This window comes from Megascapheus bottae, chromosome 6 (assembly GCF_031878675.1).
Source record: "Megascapheus bottae isolate mThoBot1 chromosome 6, mThoBot2.hap1, whole genome shotgun sequence".
NCBI lineage: Eukaryota > Metazoa > Chordata > Mammalia > Rodentia > Geomyidae > Megascapheus > Megascapheus bottae.
Window position 1 is genome coordinate 20,469,225 of NC_143514.1, and position 17,528 is coordinate 20,486,752.

The 17,528-nt window shown below is 36.6% G+C and overlaps 1 protein-coding gene across 2 annotated transcripts in view; it reads left to right on the plus strand.

Annotated features, from left to right (window-relative positions):
• Positions 1–17,528, plus strand: part of Cept1 (choline/ethanolamine phosphotransferase 1) — a 48,392-nt gene that overhangs the window by 13,716 nt on the left and 17,148 nt on the right. For both annotated transcript variants that reach the window (XM_090334404.1, XM_090334405.1), the window contains exons 3-4: positions 3,174–3,321; positions 6,214–6,355. In XM_090334404.1, coding sequence (XP_090190530.1) covers positions 3,174–3,321; positions 6,214–6,355 — 290 coding nt within the window. The remainder of the gene's footprint in view (positions 1–3,173; positions 3,322–6,213; positions 6,356–17,528) is intronic.

The window sequence follows — 17,528 nt, forward strand, 5'->3', positions numbered from 1 at the left end:
GTGCCTGGGCTAGCTTTGAACCTTGATCCTCAGATCTCAGCCTCCTGAGTAGCTAGGATTACAGGCGTGAGCCACCACACCCGCCTAGCTGTTTGGGTTTTTTTTGTTTTGTTTTTAATTTTTGCCAGTCCTGGCTTGAACTCAGGACCTGAGCATTATTACCCTTGGGGTTTTTTCTCAAGGATAGAGTTTGACCACTTGAGCCTCAGCACCACTTCCGGCTTTTTTCTTTGTGTGTGGTACTTAGTGCATGCAAGGCAAGCATTCTACCAAACTTCTTTTCTTTATGTTCAACATTTCCTTTGTTTTCATGTGTATCTCTTAAAGTGATTAACTAATAAAGGTCATAGTTACCATAAAATACGTGATTTTTATCTCCCAGATTATTATTTCCTTCTACACACCTTGAATGCCTTTATTTTGATTCCTCTTTTACTCTGAACATATATTTCATACAGATTGTATATTTCTGGTTTCCCTCATTTCTTTCCTTCTTTTTAAAAGAATATATATGTATGTGTGTATACATATATATATATATATCACAATTTAGCCTGAAATTATTTGAATTCTTCTTTTACTGGGTAGCCTCCATGCACTGGGATATGGAATGGATGTGTGTCACAATGTCCAGCCACTTTTGTAACTATCTTGTTGAACCTTATTCAAGACAGGAAGACCAGGAGGCAGATATGTTAATCCCAGCACTTGGAGGCTGAAGCAGTAGGATCTAAAGTTTAAGGCCACTTGGATTTTGCAGCAACTCCTTTTCTCAAAGAAGAAAAAAAAATGTACAACAACAACAAAATCCAGAATACATTTGTATTATGATATCATATGTCCTTTGGACTGTTTTACCTGTGACTGCTTGAGGCCTTTAACCACTTTCAGAAGAGTTTGGTCCACATATCCTTGAAGGTGTTGTATAACATCCAGGAAATTAGTTGTATACAGTGGATGCCTTCCAGTAGTCTTACCTCCTTAGATTTAGGATGAAATTCAGGGATTGAGAACTGATTCAAAGATAGCTTGGCCACTTCTTGGGTAAACCAGGTAATTATGTTCCCCTGTAATACTTTTCCTTGCACATTGTTGTTAAGTGACTTGAAATTATTAAAATAACAGATCAGTTAGCTAAACTGTTGAGGATACTTCCAGAATGGGAAATACTGCGATTATTGGGACCTTTTCAGAATTGTTCCTAGAAATGAGCCACTGTTTGGTCCTCTTCAAAGGAAGGTAATGTCCTACACAGGATATGCCTGGATGCATTTTTATATCTGAGTGGTAGAAAAACTTGCTAGATTCGGAATAGAATGCATTAGAAATAAGTGATGGTGGGATGAGTATGGCTGAAGTTGTAGAGCACCTGCCTAGCAAGCAAGCACAAGGCCCTGATCCCACTCCACTTCCACCCTCCCATAAATAATCATAGCTTTCATTGTAAGTCCTTGTTATATAACATGCAAGCCAGGCACCAGCACCAATGGTTCATGCCTATGATCCTAGCAACTCAGTGAGATCTAAGGATCACGGATCAAAGCCAGCCCAGGCATGAAAGTCTGAGACTTTATCACCAAAATTGGAAGTGACACTGTGGCTCAAAATGGTAGAGTGCTAGCTTTGAGCTGAAGACCTCAGGGACAGTGCCAGTGCCCAGGTCCAGAGTTCAAGCCCCAACAAAAACATATATATATTTATATATAATGCATATTATATGTAAAACTCAAACTCAATAGCAGTAGTTCATTTTTTGAAAATGTGATGTATAAATAATCTTCTAATCTCTCTATACAAGATCATCATCATCTCTCTAGTGTTATTCTGTGAACTATATTTAAAAATAATATAGATGGGTGCTGTGGGCTCATGCCTGTAATCCCAGCTACTCAGAAGGCTGAGATCTGGAAATTGTGGTTCAAAACCAGCCCAGACAAGAAAGCTTTGATATTCTCATCTCCAATTAACCACCAAAAAAGTCAAGATGTGGAGCTGTAGCTCAAGAAATGGAGCACTAGCCTTAAGCACAAAGGTTTAGGGACAGCCAGCACCCAGGCTCTGAGTTCAAGCTCCAGGACTGCCCCAAAATATAAAATAAAATAATTTACCCACTTATGTAAATGTGAAAAATGTTAATATATTATTTCCCTTTCTTGAATACTCATAGTATATTTAGTAATGTAAAGGGCTAGAAGAAGTCCTATAGTAAAGAAGGCTGTCAATCTATAACCCAAAATTTCCCATATGAAGTTAGCGTAGAATTTTTCCTTTATATGATATAAGTGAAACATCTTCAAAGATAAGAAATTTTGGGAAAGCTCTAATGTATTATTGACTCTTAGAATCTAATTATTTGGAAGAATCATTAGCCAATAACTTAGTGTACTGGGATTTCTGTAAAATTTCTGCAAAGTGTAGTTAGAAGCATTTGGTTCTAGGACCTTGTCACAGATGCCTGTGTCTCTTATATAAAGTGGTGTGTAATATTCACATAAATTATATACTTGACACATTGTAAATACTACCTGAGAAATAGTTGTTACATTGTATATTTAAGTAAATGAGAAATTGAGTCTGTCCATATTCAGACTGATGCAGTTTTTATGCCCACTAATTTAGAGCTTTGATTGACTGGATCTATAGATAGGCAACCCATGTATAATGGATGGCACATTGTAGTTAACCAGCATCAGTTTGAGCCCTAAAGGTAGGAAATTTAATTCCCCTAGCAATCCTCATTAAGTTATTAGTTCATCCTTACGTAATACATAGATCTCTTTCATAATTTCCAACCAATATTTCTCTAGAAAATGACAATAAATTATGTGAGTAAAAAATGTTAATACTGCCAGGCACAGTAGCTCATACCTGTAATCCTAGCTACTCAGGAGACTGAGATCTGAGGATCAAGGTTTAAAGCCAGCCTAGGCACTAAAGACGGTGAGACTCTTATCTCCAAGTAGCCACCAGAAAACCACAAGTGGAGCTGTGGTTCAAGGGGCAGGGAGTACCCTTGAGCTGAAGAGTTCAAGTCCCATGACTGACCAAAAAAAAAAAAAAAAAAGTTAATACTTTTGTGGAAAATGATGATACTATCTATGAGTGAAAAATGTTCTCCAAACACAGTGACAAATGTGTCTGAACACTGTTGGCTTTCTTACTTTGTTTCACAGGCACCTCTGTGGGCATATGTTGCTTGTGCGTGTGGCCTTTTCATTTATCAGTCTTTGGATGCTATAGATGGGAAACAGGCAAGAAGAACCAATAGTAGTTCTCCTTTGGGAGAACTTTTTGATCATGGTTGTGATTCACTATCAACAGGTATTGTATTTTTAATTTTAATGATTATTAACTGATAAGAAAAATAGACAATATTAGCATTAAATCAGATTTGTCTAGTTATCAGTACAACAGGTCTTATATTTAATTTTAGTTTTGTAGGACCATGAATCTGGTCAATATTTTCTTATTGTGGCAGTATTATAAAATTTATTATATTCATTTATTTTTATTTTTAATGTTAAATACTGTTTTCAGTGTCTTTTTAAATTCTTAGGGCATAATTGTTAGTATCAGAAATCCCAGCAAGGAGGTGATAGCTCCTATAATCCTAGCTATTTAAAAGACAGATCTGAGACTCTCAATTCAAAGCCAACCCAGGCAAACAGATTTGTGAGATACCTATCTCTAAGAAGCCAGAACTGGGCATTGGCTAAAGTGGTAGAATACCAGCTTTTCAGTTAAAAAGCCAATCAAGAATATGAGGCTCTGAGTTCAGGCTGTATAACTAACACCAGAAAAAAAAGATAACCCTCATAAATTACAGATGGTAATACAAACACTGTAGTAGGAGACGAGTTTGGTAATTTATGGTCTTTATATTTAAATCAATTATATGTAAATTATTTGTAATCCTATGTAAAATTATAAAGTTTGATTAAAACTATGTGATGGTGGGCCGGGAATTTAGCCTAGTGGTAGAGTGCTTATCTAGCATGCACAAAGACCCAGGTTTGATTCCTCACTACTACATATATAGAAAAAGACAGAAGTGGTGCTGTGGCTCAAGTGGAAGAGTGCTAGCTTTGAGGAAAAAGCCCAAGGACAGTGCTTAGGCCCTGAGTTCAAGCCCCAGAACTGGCACCAAAAAAACAACAACAACAAAAAATATGTGATGGTGACTTGGATTTTTAAAAAGTACGATGAATAAGAACTATAGTTAATAATTGTTTTACATATTGAAAATTTGCTAAGATTATATTTTAGGTATACCCGAAGGAAATAAAGTATGGAAGATGATGAACAGGCTAATGTGCTTAATTGTATTAATCGCTTCACTCTGCCTATATATATCAAAACAGCATGTTGGATACCTTAAATATATATGATTTAATGCAAGATTTTTAAAGGTACTAGCAATAGGAGTATTTGTTCCTGTAGTTAGAGTGTAGGTGATATGTCGTTATTTGCACTGTGTTGCAGATACTTTCACATTTTTAATACATTTTTAAAGGACATAAATGAAATTTAGAGTTTTGGCAAAGTGGCTTAATCCTATAATTCTCAATTCTTGGGAGACTAAGGTCTGAAGTTTGTGGTTCAGTCAGCCAAGACAGAAAAGTCTGTGAGACTCTTATCACCAATTAAATACTAAAAAAGTCAGAAGTGGAGTTTTGGTTCAAGTGGTGGAGCCGTGAACCCAAACTGCTCAGGGATAGTGCGTAGGCCCTGAGTTCAAGACTTAGGACCAGAAAAGAAAGATTTAGAACTTACTGAATTTCTCATTTGTCTTACATGACAGGAATGCTTCTTCTCTAATTTTAATTTATTCCAAAATAGTCTTCTTATTTGACATGGCTTTTTTTTTTTTTTTTTTTTGCCAATCCTGGGCTTGAGCTCAGGGCCTGAGCACTGTCCTTGGACTTTCTCAAGGCTAGAGCTCTACCACTTAAGCCTTAGCACCACTTCTGGCTTTTTTCTATGTATGCAGTACCGAGGAATCGAACCTGGGTCGTCATGGATGCTAGGCAAGCACTCTACCACTAGGCCAAACTCCTGGCCCCTTACATGGCTTTTTTTTAATATTTTCTTCAGAAAAGAACAAAAACCTTCATAGAGTTTAAATTTGCATATGTGAGTTAAGTGCATTTCTGAGTTTAGATTTGCATATGTAAATTGAGTTCATTTTGTAATCATTGCACTAGTACCATGCTTGACAGCAAGGCTAACAACAGCTTGCTTATTAGGGGAGAAGAGCAGCTTAGCTTTTATAACTTTCTAAAAGCCTGTAACAGATTCAAAACTTCTACAAATAAATGAAAGACTGTCATAATTTAAGTAGGTGACTGAAGAATTATTAGACATCAATCATTTTGCATTATAATCTGAGTTTTAAACTCTCATAGGAAGTTCTTTTCTACATAGAAGTAGTATCTTGTAAATATTACCTATCATAGTAACTGCTAACTACAAAAAAGGCAGTTACCAATGAAGCAAGTAGGTCCCTTTGTGGATTATATATGTTTTTTGTTTTTGTTTCTACTGCCTTTTAGACTTTCTATCCTGTGACTTTTGGAGGGAGGGGTTGCAATAGAGTCATACTGGGTAACCCAGGCTAGCCTGGAATTTGTTATGTAGCTCAGACTGTCCTCTCATTCACAATAATCCTACTTCCACTGCAGGAGTGCTGGGATTACAGATCTGAACCAGCACACTTGTCTCACCTGTAACTTTTTACAGTATATTAGTATGCTATCACTAAGGAAAATACTGCCAAAATAAAAATGTGAATTTTAGTTGCTTTCAAGAACTTTGGTTCTACTAAATAATTTAATGTAAAAGAGGTTGAAATTATGATATTGAAAGATAATGTGAGCCAGTCACAGGTGGCTTATGCCCGTAATCCTAGTTACTCAGGAGGCTGAAATCCGAGGATCACGTTTCAAAGCCAGCCTAGGTGCCTCAAAGTGGTACAATACTAGGTTTGAGCGAAAAAGCTCAGGGACAGCACCCAGGCCTCAAATTCAAGATGCACAATGAACAACATGAAAATAAATATGTGACAATGTATATCCTACTTTTCTACTGTAGATCATGGAGTAGATTGTACATTTACAGCATATAATCTATTTACTCATCTAAAATCACTTCATTCTCAGTTAATATGTAATATTTGTGCTATTCAGTTTTTCACTGATTTTTTTTTCCCTGCAGTTTTTGTGGTTCTTGGAACTTGTATTGCAGTGCAACTTGGGACAAATCCTGACTGGATGTTTTTTTGTTGTTTTGCTGGTACATTCATGTTCTACTGTGCACATTGGCAGACATATGTGTCTGGAACATTGCGATTTGGAATGTAAGTAACACTTATGGGGATTTTGTTTTTGCTTTCAACTATAAACAATGTTATTTACAGGTATTTGATTATCAAGAATTAGTCAGATCACTGAATTGGTTCAATAAAGCTTTTTTCAGAAAAATTAAAATATTAAAATTGTTTGCTCATATGTAACTGTTATATATCATTCTTTTGAAAGGAAGTATCAGAACCTCCCAACCAGTATTTTAATAGCAAAATGTAAAGCTCCTCTCATGTCCATTTGTCTTTCCAGACACATTCACTTGTTTTCCCACACCATTATTTACCTTCACTCTATGCTTTATTTTGATAGATAAAAATGTATTTTTAGGAAATAAAAGATAATTTCTGAGCGAGAAAAAAAATCAAACATGAATCTCTTAAATGTCTCAGCTTCTTTATTTTCTTTTTTCCTTATTGTTTTATGAATCTGTTTTTGAAGACTCCAGGCTTTTAGTAATCAATCCAGTTGACATGAGCACACCACATAGTTTATTTCTGCCAGCAAAAAATGCCTGAGAATTAAAAATGAAATACAACTAGATCTGTTTTTTCTCTCTCTTCTGGTGTCAATCTTCGGGCTTGGATTCAAGGCCGGAGTGGTTTCTCTGAGCTCTTTTGCTCAAGGCTAACACTCTAACATTTGAGCCACTACTCCAGTTCGGGCTTTTTGTTGGTTAGTTAAAGATAAAAGTTTCATGGATTTTTCTGCCTAGGTTGGCATTGAGCCGCAATTGTCAGATTTTAGCTTCCTCAGTAGCCAGGATTACAGATGTAAGCCACCAGCAGTGGCTCAAACAGATCTTTTGGAAATATTTTATTGGCATATATCATTTGTACAAAAGCATTTCATTGTGATATTTTTCTATATGCATATTATATACTTGGATCAAATTCAACCCTTCCTTTACTCTCCTTATTCTTAGTCCTTCTTATTTAAAACATTTAACCATTTTTCTATTATATACATACATATAAAGTACTTTGACCAAAATCTTTACCTCCTTCCTTTACCCTGTCCTTTTCTCCACTCACCCTCCTGTTAACTGCCATCATCAACAATCTCCAAAAACCTTATTTAAACTCACCAATGAAGGCTTCCTACCTATCAGTACTTTTCTGTAAGGATTAATGAGTAGTCTTGGAAAGTCTTTAAGAATGACATTTGCTAACTAGCTTTTTAATTAAATATCACAGATCCTACTTACACTACTTTAGTTTTTCATTTTTTTTTTCATAGCATAGTGTTCCTGGAGGAAAAAAAATAAGTTGAGAAAACACTGTATACCTCCTGAAATGCCAAAATGAAAATATCTGATGGCAAAAGGCAAGAAACCATCTGCACCTAGTGTATGAAGTAAACCTAATGTATAATTAATTGATGGAGTTTTTTGAAGTTTTAGATCACTGGTAAATTTTCTAGGCCTCTGTGAGATGTACAAACACCAAGAAATTCAGTTATTCAGATGGCCTTTGCTAAATTTAATAGAAAATTAAAGATGTCCTTATGGAAATCATTGAATAATTATTAATTCTTTACTTTTTTTTTTTTTTTTTGCCAGCCCTGGGTTTGGGCTCAGGGTTTGAGCAGTCCTTGGACTTTCTCAAGGCTAGCACTCTACCACGTAAGCCTCAGCACCACTTCCAGCTTTTTGCTATGTATGTGGAGTGCCAAGGAATCGAACCCGGGGCTTCGTGCATGCTAGGCAAGCACTCTAACACTAGGCCAAACTCCCGGCCCCACATGTTAACTTTTTTAAGAAAAAACTTTTTTAAATAAGAGAATAATAGAGAATGTGTTTTATTAATTCAGTTTTAGTTTTTAGTGATGTTCCTTTTTAATGAATGAAACTGTTTGTTGTGTCTGGGTTTCATATGCTTTATATTTGTCATCTCACATTTAACCCTTTTTTGGGGGAGAGGTCCTAAGAATTGAATCTCACAGTTAATTTCCAAGCAACTTTAAATTTGAAAAGTTAATTTCCAAATAATCTTGAAAGCTTATTTACCAACAGTCTTAACGCATTTTCTTTCCCTTTCGAATAATGCAGCACCAAGCATATAATATGGAAACTAAACTAAACAGAATATTAACCTTGGAAGTAAGAAAAAATTAAACAGTATATTTAAGAGGGATTTAATATCACAACTTAATATCTTCCAGTCTTAGAATTTCCCAGTGATGAAGTGTGTCTGCAAGTAGACCCACATGGTTGAATTATAAGATGCCTGTAGGGCAGTCTCAGGAGAGAAGGCTGTTGAAGATCCAGAACAATTAAGGGTCTTCTATGCTCTGGCAAGAAATGTGGTCTTTTTTTTTTTTTTGCCAATCCTGGGCTTGAGCTCAGGGCCTAAGCACTGTCTTTGGACTTTCTCAAGGTTAGAGCTCTACCACTTGAGCCTCAGCACCACTTCTGGCTTTTTTCTATGTACGTGGTACTGAGGAATCGAACCCGGGTCTTCGTGCATGCTAGGCAAGTACTCTACCACTAGGCCAAACTCCCGGCCCAAGAAATGTGGTCTTATATCTTGAATCTTCAGAGAACTTTTACAAGACACAAAGCTGAGAAATGAAAGAAATACCTTTCAGGAAAATCAGTCTGGCAGTGTGACATAAGGGTAAACTGAAGCAGGCTATGACAGACGCAGTTAGAAAGACTCAGTATAATGAGCTGAGTTTAGTTTGCAGCTCAAACAACATACATGATGGCAGTACTCTTGCAGAAAAAAGGGGTAGGTTAGAGAGATACAGAAAATGAATGAGAGGGCAGAGGCTGGAATGACTTCCATAGTTCCTTCTTTTGGGAGGTTGGATAGAAAATAGAATCAACCCAGAAAAGTATGCATGGATATTAGATGTCCAAATGGAATAAGGATGGTAGAAAATTTAGAAGGGAAGCTTAGAAAGGAACTTGTGAAAGTTATTGTACAGGGAAACAGGAGCCATAGTAGGAAGAAAAATCAGGAGAATGATAAAATCCAAAAAGAACTGCTAAATGCTGACAAAACTCAAAGTGAGAATAACAAAATGTACATTGAACTTGGTAGTATAAACTGTCTAGAATAGTTTCTGTATAATAACGGTGTAGGAAACCAGATTGTAGTAAGTACAGTGGATGCTTATTTTTCCTTTTCCTTTTTTTTTTTTTTTGGGTGGGTAATGGGGCTTGAAACTCTGCCTGGGCACTGTCCCTGAGCTCTACCCTTGAACCAAGCCCCATTTCCTGTTTTCTAGAGGTTAATTGGAGATAAGTGTCTCTGGTTCTTTTGTACCTGGGTTGGCTTTGAACCTTCATCCTCATATCTCAGCCTCCTGAGTAGCTAGGATTACAGGCGTGAGCCACTGTGAGCTGCTCCTTTTTCTTTTTGAGACCAAGTCTTGCTATGTAGTCCAGGCTGATCTAGAACTCACTGTAGAGCTCAGGCTAGTCTGGAACTCAGAATCCTCCTGCCTCAGTCTCCTGAGTGCTAAAATTACATGTGTGCAATACCACATCTGACTCTAACTTACTACATATCATGTAAACTTAGATTTTTGTATTTTTATGAGCTTTTGTAATATTGTAGTTTGAACTCAGGGCCTCTCACTTACCAGGCTGGTGCCATACCATTGAGCCATACCTCTAACCCTGGGTTTTGTTTCATTTTTTTGTTTTGTGGGTCATGGGGCTTGAATTCGGCCTGGGTGCTGTCCCTGAGGTCTTCAGTCCAAGGCTCCCGCCCTACCCTTGAGCCAAACCCCACTTCCCATTTTCTAGAGGTTAATTGGAGATAAAAGTCTCAGGTCCTTTTTGTGCCCAGCTGGCTATGAACCTTGATCCTCTGCTTCCTGAGTAGCTAGGATTACCAGCATGAGCCACCATTCCCGGCTAGCGTTTTGGATTTTTAATGGAAAAAAAAAAATAACAGCAAAGAAGAGATCTACTAGGACAGAGGTTGAAGATACTAAGAGAGAAAGGGACTGAGAGACTGGCTTATGAAGCAAGACAACTCAAGATGACACAAGCAGAGGAGTTTTATTAGAGTAGCAGGTAGAGAACTGCCACTGAGATTAGCATTCTTTCTATGTGACACTGTTTAAAATTTAAAAACCTAGCCAAGCACAAGTGACTCATTCCTGTAATTCCTTTAAAACATTTTTGTAAAGCAGCAAATATGATCCAAGTACATTTCATATGCATGTATGGGAATATCAGAATGAAACCTCCACATACAGTTAATATACCCATGAAACATACAAGAAAAATACTTTAGTATAAATTGTTTCATATTTCTTTTCTATATAATAAATTCAGGTTGTTATACTTTTAACTACTTTATAAAATAGAATATTTCTAAAGTCTAAAGTTTTTGGAGCTAGGTATGGTGGTACATACCTAGAATTCTGGTGTGTGAGACAGGAAGATCACAATTTCTGGGCCTGTCTAGGCTACATAGTAAAATACTGTTTCAAAAACAATTTTTTATTTAATAAGAAAAAAATTTTGCTCTCCTTGCTCTTTTTAAAGTTAAGTGTTTTGAATTCCTATTTTGAGTTAGGTAATAATATCTAGAACAAAGGTAAGTAGAATATTTTAATTCATCTAACTATCAATAATTTACATTCAAAGTCTTGTAAGGATGCATATATGCTTTGGACAAATCTTCCCTGCAGCTGTTAGCTATATCTTCCTGCACTTTACCCTAGTTACAGAGAATTTTAGTACAAAACCTATCCTCACCCTGTCTTCACCAAGTCACTCTGACGACTACTTTTTCAAGACTTTTTTTTACTAAAAGATTGCTTGTTAATGTGTAATTCACTTTCTGTTTAAAAAATTTGGAAAGTTTTTGTCAGATACATATGTAGAATGTACATCTCTTCAAGATGTCACATGAATATTAAATACTAGAGGTTTTCATTTGAGTTTCTAACTTTGCTGTGTAGTTACTTTTCCCCCCTCAGCAGTGATGAATTCTTTCGGACCCTAGCTTTGCCCACTTCACCTTATAAATATTTGTGCACGTATGACGTAGAATGTAGTTTTGAGTTCTCTATTAAGTAAAATTATTTCATTACCATTCTTCAGTTCTTAACTTTGATTGATTTTTGGATCTTTGTTTTTGTTTTCAGTTGTCACCAGAGTTTGAGCTCATTGTCTCAAACTTGTTTGGCTGGCACTCTCCCACTTGAGCCATATGCCTCCAGCACACCTCTTGGTTAAAGTCTCTGAGATGTTTCTCCCAGGCTGACTTCTAACTGAATTCCTCTGAACCTCAGCCTCTTGAGTAGCTAGAATTACAGGCATGAACCACTGATACGTTTTTTTATTTGAAGCTTTTTGTGTACTACTTCACTTTTTCTGTTACTAGCTATGTTCTGAAACTTGTTCATTGACTGAAGTTGATTTTTTCCTAATCACTAATAAACTAATGTAATAGAAAATTGTAATGCTGGTGTAGAATTAGGGAGAGAAAGTAGGAAAAGGAAGATTCTGAAATCGATGTCAGATAGTAGATAAGAAGATGATCAGTCTGATTTTTGTTCATCTATATGCAGAGAAAAGACTAGATTTTCTCTTCCCCGTTCCCCCATTACTCTTTCCATATGCCTCTGCTTGTTTTTTGAGATAACAGAAGTAAGAAAGTGATGAGGTTTGGAGTGGTGAGGGGGTAGAAGATTACTGACTTTTAAAATATGTATATAGAGGCTTTGGAAAATAAAAATAGGCTTGCCTTTCAATTTAGAGGAGAAAGACATTTAAAATCCTGGGAAAGGAAGCTAGGAATATAGCTCCACGGTAGAATGCTCATTTAGTTTACACAAGTCCCTGGGTTCAAACCCCTGCTTATCAGTTTTCACAGAATGTCCTTCTTAGTCCTCACTGAATATTGGATAACAGTTCAAACAAAATGAGCTTGTGCATCTGCTATTCTCTGAATGCTAAGAAATAAAAAAGCTTGTAAAATAGGACTGGGGCTGCCACTCCTGTAAGGATAGCTTCCTAAATAGTTTCCTACACCCAGGTTGTTTAGCAAGTAGTACTCACTACTCGTAGTGTTCCTAGCTGCCTACTTACAAATCATTTTTCAGTGTGCTAGTTGTGGTTTTTTAAACATTTCTACTAATTTGACTTAAATATTCACATATGCGTCTCCAAGATAGGATAATAGTACACAAACTGTATTTTTAGTCTAGGTGTCTATAAGGAAAATGCTTCCTTTTAAATCTGTTTTTGCTACTTGTTTTAGGGCTGTATTAGCAAAAGCTCTGAATAAAGTTATTTTGAAATGTTTGTTTCCTTATGCATAGATTCGATGTTACAGAGTCCCAGATCATAATTATAATATGCCAGCTTCTCACAGGAACCCTGGGGCCTTGGTTCTGGAACTTCACGGTAACTGCTAGAATATTCATGCTGTCTGAATGAACAATGGTGTGAACTCAATGAAGACAGCACCTTTGTCATGCACAGAGTTAATTTCAGAGCTCAAAAATCTTTCTGGTAATATTTTACTGGTGAGCAGGTCACTAGAAAATGAATGGTGTAATACATTATAGGGCAATAAAAATCCACCCTGTTAACATTTTTTTTGAAAAGTATTATTTCTGATGATTTGGATGATTTGATCTAATGTCTGTTCCCCCTTACATTTACATATTATGCCTAATACTTTCACTCCATATAGTATTTTTTAAGCAAACACCTTTCCACCAAATGTCATTTTAAAATCAGTAAACAGTTTTTACTTAGATAACTAAGTCGAGAAAAGTCTTTGTGTACTAATATAGGAAATACTTGCTGTTTTCCTAATATTATTAGCATACATGCTAAACATTGACATTCTGCTCGAATTAACATGTGATGTTAGAAAACCTTTATGAAGAACTGTTCTCATTTCTACTTGTTCTCCCTCAATGTTTCCCTCCTGTACTTGTTTTAAAATTGAATGTCCTCCATTTTCCAAGTCATACTACTCATCCTTTGAATACCTTCCTTTTGTCTTTCTTTGATAAATGTATAGTTTACTAATGAAGTATTACATGTTATCTATCATTCTTCTCATATTAGAATTATAAATTTGACCTTATGACTTACCTTAGAAATTCAAACGTATTTGTTAGAAAATGTTTTCCCATTGCAATTATTCTCAATCCTTTAACTGTAATATGAAAGTTTATTAGAGAAAAGTAGAATTTAATTATATTTTGCAGTGCAAGGAATGTTAGGAAAATTTGACAGATAATTCTAACATTACAAGGCTACCCTAGGTTTCCAACATTAAGTCATTTGGCCTCCTGAGCTTAAACAAATTATAAATATTTCAGTATTACTTCAGTAATGTAGTAGAAACAGCAAATCCCTTGTTAGTGTTCTGTCTGAAAAGTATATTGTAGCATTATAAATTCAGTCGTTCAGTCTTGGTAATGATGGCTTTGAAGATGTTTTTATATCTTTTTTTGAAATAACCTTGGCATGTAGAGAACACTAAGCAATATTGTAGATAAAGACATATATGTTCTAGGAGCAACAAAAAAGAGCCATTTTAAATTGAATATACATTTTTTATGGGATTTACTCTGCTTCTGTTTTCCCTTCTGTTTCTGGTACTTTCTCCAAAGTTTTGTGGCTGTAAGCTCATTGTCATAAGTTTATTTTTATTAGTAGCTTATTTGTCATTGTTGATTATTCTGACCACACAACTTCTCCATTGTTCTTAGTGAAAGTAATGGAATATTTACTTTCATCTTAGTTGTTTTTAATAAGTACCCTACATTTGTTGGGGATGTAGCTCAATGGAAGAGCACTTGTTTTCTCCAGATGCTTAGAGAGATTTTTCTCTTGTTCCTAATTTTTTTCCTTTAACATATTTGATCATGGGTTCAGTAATCAGTGATTCGGTGATGTTGATTGATTAAATCTTCAGATTTATTCTTTTTTTTTTTTTTTTTGCCAGTCGTGGGGCTTGAACTCAGGGTCTGAGCACTGTCCTTGGACTTTTCTCGAGGCTAGAGTTCTACCCTTGAGCCACAGCACCACTTCCAGCTTATTTTCTATGTATGTGGTGCCAAGGAATTGAATCTGGGTCTTTGTGCATGCTAGGCAAGCACTCTACCACTAGGCAAGCTCCCAGCCCCTTATTCCTTTTTTTTTTAAAGAATAAAAAATTCGCCAGGTAGAAGGTGCATTACTTTACAAACAGTGATACCCTTTGCCATGACATGGTCCCTATTTCCCATCCCCGCCCCTAGGAATAAAAAATTTCTAAAAGGAAAAATGCTTTTAAAAAATCACTCTTGCTGGGGCTGGGAGTGTAGCCTAATGATAAAGTGCTTGCCTAGCATGCACAAAGCCCTGGGTTCGATTCCTGGGTGCCACGTACACACAGAAAAGCTAGAAGTAGCACTGTGACTCAAGTGGCAGAGTGCTAGCCTTGAACAAAAAGTGTCCAAGGACAGTGCCTAGGCCCTGAGTTCAAGTTCCAGTACTGGCCAAAAACAAAAAAACAAAAAAACGTTCTTGCTGAGCATTGATGGCTCATGCCTGTAATCTTAGCTACTGAGGAGTCTGAGATCTGAGGATTGCAATTCAAAGCCAGCCGGCAAGAAAGTCCATGAGACTCTTACCTCCAGATAATCACCAAAGAGCTGGAAGTGGAGCTCAAATGGTAGAAGACTAGCCTTGAGCATAAAAGGTCAAGAACAGATAGTGCCTCAATCGTAAGTTGAAGTAACAGTACTAGTACCAAAAATGGAAAACAGCAACAACAAAAAGAAGTTGTAACTAAGTTGTTTTGAAAATTTGTTCAGTTTGGGCCGGGAGTTTGGCCTAGTGGTTGAGTGCTTGCCTAGCATACACAAAGACCCAGGTTCGATTCTTCCATACCACATACATAGAAAAAGCCAGAAATGGTGCTGTGGCCCAAGTGGTAGAATGCTGGCTTTGAGAAAGCCCAAGGACAGTGCTGAAGCCCTGAGTTCAAGCTCCAGGACTGGCAAAAAATAAAAATTAAAAAAAAATTGTTAACATTGAAACTTTTTTGTTTATTACCTGTTATATTCTAACTTTTTTTTGTAAAATTGTGCTAGAATACATAAGCATGTATAGATATTGTTGCAGTAGAAACTAAAAATGGAGGACAGGTGTTCACCTCAAGTGAATAGTAGGCTAAAAATTAAGAGTGGTAGTCCTGCACTGGAACACAACTCCTAATGTTTGTCAAGGTTTTAGCTCTCATTTTCTCTGTAATTTTGGAGAAGTTAACCTTTCTAAGTTTCTTCATATGTAAAATGTTAGTTGTGAACTGGGAATGTTGCCTAGTGGTAGAGTGCTTTCCCAGCATGCATGAAGCCCTGGGTTTGATTCCTTGGTATCACATACACAGAAAAAGCCAGAAGTGTCGCTGTGGCTCAAGTGGTAGAGTGCTATGCTTGAGTAAGAGGAGTTCAGGAATAATGCCCAGAGTTCAAGCCCTAGGACTGGCAAAAACTAGAATAAAATGTTAGTTGTATTTCCTACCATGTAGAGTAGTTAAGAAGATGAAGCATTTTTTAAAAGGAATGGAATGAGCTGGCACAGTAGCTCACATCTATAATCCTAGCTATTCAGGAAGCTGAAATCTGAGGATCAAAGTTAAAAGCCAGCCCAGAAACAAAAGAACCTGAGACTGGTATCTCTAATTAACCTCTAGAAAATGGGAAGTAGGGCTTGGCTCAAGGGTAGGGTGGTAGCCTTGAGCTGAAGAGCACAGGGACAGGGCCCAACTGCCCTCCTGCCCCCACCCCCCAAAAAAAAAAGATAAAAAGGAATGGAATGCCTACTGTGTGGCAAATAGTAAGTCTTCATTAACATTATTAGTATATTAATTTTTTAATTTTATTTATTTATTTATTTTTTTTGCCAGTCATGGGCTTGAGCTCAGGGCTTGAGCATTGTCCTTGGACTTTCTCAAGGTTAGAGCCTTGGACTTTCTCAAGGTTAGAGCTCTACCACTTGAGCCTCAGCACCATTTCTGGCTTTTTTTTTTTCTTTTTTTCTATGTATGTGGTACCGAGGAATCAAACCCGGGTCTTCATGCATGCTAGGCAAGCACTCTACTACTAGGCCAAACTCCCAGCCCCATTAGTATATTAATTTTAAGACTTCTATTAGTAAAGCCCAGTAGTTTTCAGGGGTTTTTTCTAGAATTTATTGATAGAAAAAATAAGTCATTGTTACATTGTTACATCTTTAGCTTCAAGGTTACTACCAAGTAAGATGAGATGGTTCTCATTTCAGTTCTTCTGTTTCCCAAGGTGATAAAGATAGTCTGTCCCATAAAATTGAGACATAAACTCTATTTTTCTTACGGTAGAGGACTTTTTCGCTGTTCTAACTTTTGACTGTATTTTCTCCATTTGCTGGTATTCCATGGACTTTTTCTAGAAAACATAAGGATATATACAGGCATTCCTGTAGTAAATAGTACTGTTTTAAGTAACTCATCTATTTCAAAAATAGGCACTTAGATTTGTCTCTTCATACATCTACATTAAGAAGTTATTTAACTTTATGGTTAATATCATCTGTTAACTAGTAGACAGTTCAAGTTACAGCACCATTATATTTACTATTTGTGACTTAAACGTGCAGTTAATTCATATTTCTAATATCTTTAAAATGCTATGTCTCATGTAGAGGGGAAAGGCATTAAAAATTTCTAGAGCTGTGGCTCATGCCTGTTATCCTAGCTACTCAGGAGGCTGACATCTGAAGATCTCAGTTCAAAGCCAGCCCAGGCATTAAAGTCCGTGAGACTCTTATCTCTGATTGACCACTAGAAAAATGGAAGTGGCGCTGTGGCTCAAGGGGTAGGGCACTAGCCATGAGCTGAATTGCTCAGGGACAGTGCCCAGGCCCAGAGTTCAAGTCCCACAACTGTCACAAAAAGAAAAATTCCTAGAAAAGATGGTTTATCATGCTTATCAACTCTCACAGAGTATTATGTAAATCCTTTCTAGAGCATCACTGAATATTGAATTAGAATGCAAACGTGCAACTATTAAACATTGCTGAACACTGCAATAAAACAAACTTTAAGATAAACCAGGGCTGGTGATGTTGCTCAGTGGTAGAATGCTTGTCTTTTGTGCATGGGACCCTTACGGTCATCCCCAGCACTACATGGGGAAAACATGAAAATATTTTCT